The sequence below is a fragment of the Eretmochelys imbricata genome, chromosome 23 (genome assembly GCF_965152235.1).
Source record: "Eretmochelys imbricata isolate rEreImb1 chromosome 23, rEreImb1.hap1, whole genome shotgun sequence".
In the NCBI taxonomy this organism is placed as follows: domain Eukaryota; kingdom Metazoa; phylum Chordata; order Testudines; family Cheloniidae; genus Eretmochelys; species Eretmochelys imbricata.
Window position 1 is genome coordinate 4,320,451 of NC_135594.1, and position 7,947 is coordinate 4,328,397.

The 7,947-nt window shown below is 61.4% G+C and overlaps 1 protein-coding gene across 1 annotated transcript; it reads right to left on the reverse strand.

The window, feature by feature from the left end:
- Positions 1-1,005: 1,005 nt before the first annotated feature.
- On the reverse strand, positions 1,006-7,947 carry LOC144278919 (ribonuclease Oy-like). The gene is made up of 10 exons (XM_077840300.1): positions 7,887-7,947; positions 7,449-7,539; positions 6,412-6,469; positions 4,547-4,614; positions 4,409-4,466; positions 3,624-3,688; positions 3,071-3,184; positions 1,986-2,034; positions 1,729-1,803; positions 1,006-1,285 (listed from the first exon to the last, which is right to left on the reverse strand). The coding sequence occupies exons 2-10, from the start codon at positions 7,532-7,534 to the stop codon at positions 1,118-1,120; spliced, it is 741 nt and encodes a 246-aa protein (XP_077696426.1). The 5' UTR covers positions 7,535-7,539; positions 7,887-7,947; the 3' UTR covers positions 1,006-1,117.

Genomic DNA, 7,947 nt, shown 5'->3' on the forward strand with positions numbered 1-7,947 from the left:
TGGTGAAGTTGTCCTCCAGGGTCTGACTGGGGGGGAGGCACCATGGAAATCTGGGAAGGGGATGGGAGCAGGAACAGGGCCTGGAAGCATGTGGCATGACAGGCCCAGAGGAGGAGGCCTGGGAGAGGGCAGGGTTCTGAGCGATGTAATAGAATTAGATGGGGCATGTGGCACGGGGAGCTGTGTGATGGGCTCGGACAGGGATGCCCAGTCCTAGACATGGCTGGGGGAGATGGGTTAGGGGGACCCCCCTCCCTAGGACTAGGTCCAGTGGGGCCAGACAGGTCAGCCCCATCCCAGCCTGGCTCTTACCTGTGGCTAGAGAGCTCAGGAAATAGGCCTCTGGCAGCTGCTCTGAGTCTACACAACACAAGAGAGAAAGTGCTGGCAATCCCACCGGGCGGGCGGGAGGAGCAGTCGCTTTAGGGAGCACCCAGAGCTCCCCCTGCACAAGTCAGGACTCCTGGGTTCCATTCCTGGCTCTGGGGGGGGGAGTGGAGTCCAGTGGTTAGAGCAGGGGGGGGCTGGGAGTCAGGACTCCTGGGTTCCATTCCTGGCTCTGGGAGAGGAGTGGAGTCCAGTGGTTAGAGCAGGGGGGCTGGGAGTCAGGACTCCTGGGTTCCATCCCTGGCTCTGGGAGAGGAGTGGAGTCCAGTGGTTAGAGCAGGGGGGCTGGGAGTCAGGACTCCTGGGTTCCATCTCTGGCTCTGGGAGAGGAGTGGAGTCCAGTGGTTAGAGCAGGGGGGCTGGGTTGGTAAGCTCAGCCTTGAGGGCCAGGCATTCCTGTTGTCACCCCCACCTCCTCACTGCCCCGCTTGTCTGTGCCAGGTACAGACGAGAGAGGCAGATGCCTTCTAGGGGGCACTCTCCCTTTACCCCCTCCGCCATGGAATTTGTTCCCCTTTTAACCACATTGGGTCCTGGATGCCTGGGTCCCATGTAGCCAGCAGCCATGGTTCTGTAGCAGGGGCCATGCTAACAAAATAATCGCATGCACGAGATTCAGTAGCTCCTTCCCAAGGACTTTATTCTGGTGACAGGGCCCCTGATTTCCAGCTTTCCCTGGGGCTCTCTGCTGCTGAGCCACAAGACCCTCCAACCACACCCCCACCACCAGTCAGGGGCAGGGGTCCCGTGGGTTCTTCTGGTTCGGAGGGAAGTAGAAGACACGTCTCTGGTTTTCGCAGGGCCGGTAGGGGGAGAAATCCCAGGCTCCCTCCTCCAGGCACCCAGCAGAGAAGTTGCTGAAGAGCGAGACCTTGAGCTGCACCAGGACCTGGCGGGCCTGTGGCACAGTGGGAGGGAAGAAGGGTGGTGAGGCATAGAACTGAGGAGCAGAAGTAAAAGCTTTGCCACGCAGTGACTTGCGGAACTCCCTGCTGCAGGAGGGCCAGATCCTCTCATAGCTTCAGCAGAAGGCCCAAGAGGCTCAACAAAAACACACAGCCCTACCCAGCCCCACGGCCCCATTTTCTGTGACCCCAAGCCCCTGCTCGGCCCCAGCACCCACAATCTCCCTGCCCAACCCCCATGTCCCATTCTCTGTTACCCAGTATCCCCTGGGGCTCTGCCCAACCCCAGCACCTCAGCCTCTGTTTTCCAGAGTGCCCCATAGGCTCTGCTCTCACCCAGCGCCCCATTGTTTATTACCCAGAATCCCTGGTGGTTCCTACCCTACCCCACAGCTGTTGCCCACAGGCCCCTGGAGAGCGCGAGAAAGGCACCCACCTGGTGGTCGGTCACACACTGCAGCTCATGCTCCTTCCCCAGGATGGGCACCAAAGCCTCCTGGAGGGTGTGGAGCTGTGGAGGCAGGATGGGACAGGTCAGCAAGCAGGACGCTGCAGGGGTGATGGGGGAGGGAGTTCCCCCCTCCACAAACCATCCTCCGCCGAGGGCAAACCCAGCTGGAAAAGGCCAGGGATCCCAAGGGGCGGGATGAGCTGAGCCCTAGGGAGTCTGTGGGGCAGGCGCGCTCGGGGTACCTGGTAGCTGTGATTGCAGGACGGGAGGATCCCGGCTCTCTGGAATGCTCTGTGCGAAAGGGAAAGGAATTGGGGTCAGACGGAGGGGCAGGGGGAGGTAAAATCACCCCACGACCCCCAGCATTGCAGTGCCACCAGAACACCAGCCTCCTCCATGAGCCCCGACCCCACCCCATAGAGCACTGCCCGAAGAGAGGGAGCCCCACCTTCCCCATAGACAGAACCACCCCCCCCGACAGAGACCCTATTCACCCCATAAACATCCCCCTGAGAGAGAGAGTGCTGAACCGTAGATCGCCCTGCTGTAGCTCCCCCGAGAGACCCCAGTACTGTACATCGATCCCCGAGAGAAAGCCAGACCCCTGTTACAGATTGTCCCAACCCCTGACTGTACAGCCCCCTAAAAGAGAGATCCCCAACACTGAGCTCCCCTCACTATAATCCCCCAACACTGAGAGATCCCCCAACACTGAGAGATCCCCAACTACAGATTCCCCAACACTGAGAGATCCCCCCGACTACAGATTCCCCAACACTGAGAGATTACTGACAACAGATCCCCCAACACTGAGAGATCCCCCCTCTATAGATCCCCAACACTGAGCTCCCCTCACTATAATAGTTTTTAAGGTCAGGTTTGACAAAGCCCTGGCTGGGATGATTTAATTGGAGATTGGTCCTGCTTTTGAGCAGGGGGTTGGACTAGATACCTCCTGAGGTCCCTTCCAACCCTGATATTCTATGATTCTATGAATCCGCCGATACTGAGAGATCCCCCAGCACTGAGAGATCCCCTCACTATAGATCCCCCAACACTGAGCGATCCCTCCATACAGAGCTCCACCCCCTAGATCCCTTCATGAGAGATCACCTTGTGGCAGATCCCCGTCTCCCCCATGAGGAATCCCAGTCGCGCAGCCCATAATCCAAAGCCAGTGAACGACCGAGGCCCTGCCCCGGTGGGAGCTTTGCTGTCATCAAGGGGTGGGGTGGGGTGGGGGTTGGAAGTGTGCCCCCCCCCTGCAGGGGGCTATTCTCCCTTGCTCTCCGGGCTGGCTGCCCGGCTCACCCCGTGCCCGGCTCACCCGTCGACGTTGTACGTGGTGCGCAAGCCGAGGGCCGCCCCGAAGTACTTGCTGGGGGAGCTCAAGGCCTCCATGCACCCAGCGCAGGTCCCGTGCTTCTGCCACTCTTCCCTCCTATGGTGGTGGGGGGGAAATAAATGCCCATGAGTCAGTCACATCCCCCCCTCCAGGCCCCATGCTGGAAATCCAGACTTGGGGGGGGGGGCAGTGGGATCTGCCAGCCATGACACCCGACCCTATAGGGCAGCCTCCATACACCCACCTGTGCCTATGGCCTCTTGAGTATCCTCTCTGCGGCCTCCCCACTACCCTCCCGCCCAACTTTCTCCTCTGCAGCTTCCCCCCCCCACAGCTCCCTCCCCTGCAGTGCCCCCCCACGCTTTCTCCCTGCAGCTTGCCCCATTTCGCACCCCGAGTCTCAGCTCTAACCTCCCCCCACATGTCCACAGCGGATTCCCCCCTGGATCCCCTCCCCTCCACCACCAACCCAGCCGCTCCTCCCCCTGATGGGCCTGAGATTCCCCCCCCAACACTCCCCGGCCACCCCACTCACCAGAATTTGAAGCTGCTGGCGTTGAGGAAGCTGGGCCAGTGCTGGGCCAGCTGCTGGGGCAGATCCTGGCGTAGGAGAGAAAAGCAGGTAAGGCTGAGAGGCCCCTCCCTTGTCCTGGGCCGGGGGGGGGAGAGGGGTCCCACAATTTGGCCCAGGGCCACCCTCCCCTGTACAGAGGAGACATCAGATCCCAGCAGGCTGCACTCCAGCTCCATCCCCTCTGAGATGAGAGCACAATCCATCAGTGCCCCCCAAGCCGGGGAATCACCCCTTCTTCCCCATCCCCCCTGCCAGGACTCCAAGAGGAGGCAGCAGCCCCCCCCCCCAGTCTCTCAGCCACGTACCCCTAGGGTGGAGTCACATAAGGGGGGATTTATTCTTTCCATTCCTCAGATCTAACCCTCAGCCCTGCTCTGCCCGTATATGATTCAGGGTCTGGAGCAGTTGGCCCCTTACCCACGGCTACCTAGGAGACTCCAGGAGAAGGGACTAGATTCCCCACAGCTTTGCATCCATTCACACCAGTACCTCTCTCACACATGGGGAAACTGAGGCACCCGGGGGGGAGACTTGGCCTGCCCAAGGTCAGACAGGGAGTATGTGGAAGAGCCAGGAACAGAACCCAGGAGTCCTGGCTCTCAACACCCACCCCACTCTAACCACTAGACTCCCCTCCCCTCCCCTCCCCTCCCAGAGCTGGGCAGGGAACCCAGGAGTCCTGGCTCCCAGCCCTGCTGTGGTTGGATCAGGACGTCTGGATGTGGGGTCAGCAGGGCATCACTTACCATCAGGTCAGAGGGGAAGAGCTGCCAGCAGCTGCAGCAGTTCATGACATTGCTGGGCCTGGGATCAAGGGGCACAGAGTCAGGGGAAAGGCCACTTTGACCCCACGCCTCCCACCTGCCTCGAGGGGCGTCTCTCACCAGAGCCCGTGGATGGTCCAGCTGTTGGCAGACTCCGGGATGACACAGTCGAACCTCGGCCCTAGAGCCTCCAGGCAAAGGAAGGGGAAATGGTCATGTCCCAGTTTAGCCCACCACCCCTCACTGAGCTATTCCCACTGGAATCAGGACTCCTGGGTTCTATTTCCAGCTCTGGGAAGGAAGTGGGGTCCAGTGGTTAGAGCAGGACTCCTGGGTCCTATCCCCAGCTCGGGGAAGGGAGTGGGGTCTAGTGGACAGAGCAGGGGGCTCAGGAGCCAGGACTCCTGGGTTCTATCCCCAGCTCGGGGAAGGGAGTGGGGTCTAGTGGTTACAGCAAGGGGACAGGGTTCCAGTCTTGGCTCTCCCTGCCTGCCCTTGAGCCAATCACACCCCCACCCCGTGCCTCATTTTCCCCATCAGTAGCACGGTGATACCACCACCTACCCAGCCGGGGTCGGCAGGGTGTGAGCTTAACCTGATGCTGTTATAAACCAAAAAAATACCACCTGGGGACCCCTTCCCAGAACCGGGAGGGCGGGGGGGGGGGAGGGAGCCATGGGAGCACATGTTCCAGCTCAGGCTACCCTGCCCTGATGCACCCCGGGGAGTCCGCTCAGATGGTCGCCCGTCTACCCACAGGGGTTGTTTAGACCCGTCCGACTGAAATGACAATATCCAGTCAGGCAGCGAGTGTCTCACGGTGCAGGGGAGGACTAGGTTGTCACCCTGCTCCTACCCAGGGGTCGGACGCTCCATAACGCCAGCCAGAGGATCAGAGCAATGGGTCCATCTAGTTTGGCATTGCACCCCTGCGTCGGAGCTATGGGCCCATCTAACCTGGGATCCCCCACCCCCAGCCCCACCAGGTCCAGACCAGTCTAACCTGGTATTCTCCCCCACCTCAGGTCAGACCACAGATCCAGCCGGCCCCACGTCCCCTGCTCTAGGGCAGACCACAGACCCAGCCGGCCCCACGTCCCCTGCTCTAGGGCAGACCACTTACCTGGCTGGCCGCACATTCCTTGCCCTAGGTCAGACCACGGGCCCAGCTGGCCCCACGTCCCCAGACCTAGGTCAGACAACGGGCCCAGCTGGCCCCATGTCCCCAGACCTAGGTCAGACCACGGGCCCAGCTGGCCCCACATTCCCTGCCCTAGGTCAGACCACGGGCCCAGCTGGCCCCACGTCCTCAGACCTAGGTCAGACCATGGGCCCAGCCGGCCCCACATCCCCTGCTCTAGGGCAGACCACAGACCCAGCCGGCCCCATGTTCCCTGCCCTAGGTCAGACCACGGGCCCAGCTGGCCCCACATTCCCTGCTCTAGGTCAGACCACGGGCCCAGCTGGCCCCACGTCCTCAGACCTAGGTCAGACCATGGACCCAGCCGGCCCCACATCCCCTGCTCTAGGGCAGACCACAGATGCAGCTGGCCCCATGTTCCCTGCCCTAGGTCAGACCACAGGCCCAGCTGGCCCCACGTCCTCAGATCTAGGTCAGACCATGGGCCCAGCCGGCCCCACATCCCCTGCTCTAGGGCAGACCACAGACCCAGCCGGCCCCATGTTCCCTGCCCTAGGTCAGACCACGGGCCCAGCTGGCCCCACATTCCCTGCCCTAGGTCAGACCACGGGCCCAGCTGGCCCCACATTCCCTGCCCTAGGTCAGACCACGGGCCCAGCATTGGCAAGCAGCCACCCCTGCTTTAAGTCCCTAATGTGTAATTCATACTGTGCATGGGGCTGTTCCACTTGCTACCTGTAGGTGGCAGCAGCAGCCAGGTATGGGGGCTGGAGGAGCAGAGGTGCTGTGGGGCAGGGATCAGATATAGGGGGGAAGGTTTGGGGGTGGGACAGCGGGCACTCACCACGCAGAATGATCCCGGCCACATCTGGACAAACTTCATGCACTTCCAGCTGCAAAACCTAGAGAGGCAGAGCAGAGCTTTGCAGAGACCACGCAGGGGCTGGGGCGGGTGCGGGGAAGGAGATGGGGAAGTGGAAAGGAAGGGTGGCCTAGTGGTAGGTGGCTTCAAATCCCAGCTCCCTACAGATTCCTTGGCCTTGGGTGAGTCACTTAGTCTGTGCCTCAGTTTCCCCATATGTACAATGAGGGTGATAGCCTAGCCCTGCCCTGCCTGGCAGGGGCGGGGTTGTGAGGATAAAAGTACCAAAGACTGAGGTACCGAGATGCTGCGGCAATGGGGGGCTGCACAAGTAGCTAAGAGAGACAGGAAGTGGAAAATATGGAGTTGATTCGGAGTCACCCCTTTTCTGCACTTGGGACAGGGACAGGATGGAAGGTGGCTTTAAGCCCCCTTTGTCCTTTCCCCCGCCATCCCCATTCTTGGCCCTGCCAGGGCAGCCCTAACTCACACTCTGTCCCCTTAGGAGTGGAGAATAGGAACAGCACAAGGCCCTCCAGCCACGCTCCCGATCTGCCTCTGGGGGGCAGAGAATAGCCACAGCCCAGTGCGCTCCGGCCATGTCCCCAACCCACCTCCTACGCTGGGAGACCCCCTGCAAGGTGGGGAGAGAGATTCCCAAGGGGCTTTCCCCAGCTCCTACCTCTGTGTTTCTTAACCAGACGTTGCACTCCACACGGTCACCAGTGCTAAACCCTCCTCCCTGCCCCCTGGATGAGTGGGGAGAGTCCCTAGCTAGGACATGCTCTGCAACTTGCTTGCAGGGCAGGTGGGGACTCGAAGCTGTAATCTAGGGTCAGTCCCCCCAGAATCCCCGTATGAAGCCGGCTGGGGATGGGGATCAGTGTGCCTACAGGTCCAGCGAGCTCTCAGCTGGTCCCTAAGAATAGGAACGGGGGCCCTGGACCCCTCTCTGCCCCCCCAGGGCTGGAGCCAGTGGGCACCAATGCAAAGAAGCACTCACTGCCGGTGGCACCTACTCGATTCGCTCCACCTGCTCCTCCCGGAGCATCTCCGCTCCGGCCAGCCACAGGAACACCAGCAGAGCCCCACGCACCATCACCATCGTCCCTGCAAGGCAAGCGCCAAACCACTGACACGGGGGAGCGACGGCGGCCACAGTTGTCCCCGTACTGCACGGGCCATGTCCTGCCAAACCCCCCGGGGTGGCAGCCGTCCTTGGTGGAAGTCACTGCCCAGGGGCGGATTCGGCCAGACATCTCTGGGTCTGTGCGCTGGGCAACTGCCACACACAGCCAGCACCCCAGGGTGGGAGCCCTGGGTTGGATCCGGCACCTCTCGGTTATCTCCCCGGGGGAGTTAATGGGGCGCACTAGGAGGAGGATGCTGGGGGCTGGGAGTCGGGAATCTGGAGGGATCTGGGCTTGGAAAGCTCGGTTCACAAACTCCCAGCTTACCCTGCTCGGTCCGATCCGGCCGGCGCCAGAGAGAGAAGCTGCCAGGCCGAAGGGTGGGGCA

What these genes read in the sequence shown, in the direction of transcription:
- LOC144278919 (XM_077840300.1), bottom strand. Translation starts at nt 7,534, where the DNA reads ATGGTGATGGTGCGTGGGGCTCTGCTGGTGTTCCTGTGGCTGGCCGGA. An exon ending in TGGACCATCCACGGGCTCTG is followed by an intron (nt 4,467 to 4,546) that starts GTGAGAGACGCC and finishes CCTTGATCCCAG; the next exon opens with GCCCAGCAATGTCATGAACT. An exon ending in GCCAGCAGCTTCAAATTCTG is followed by an intron (nt 3,185 to 3,623) that starts GTGAGTGGGGTG and finishes CCACCACCATAG; the next exon opens with GAGGGAAGAGTGGCAGAAGC.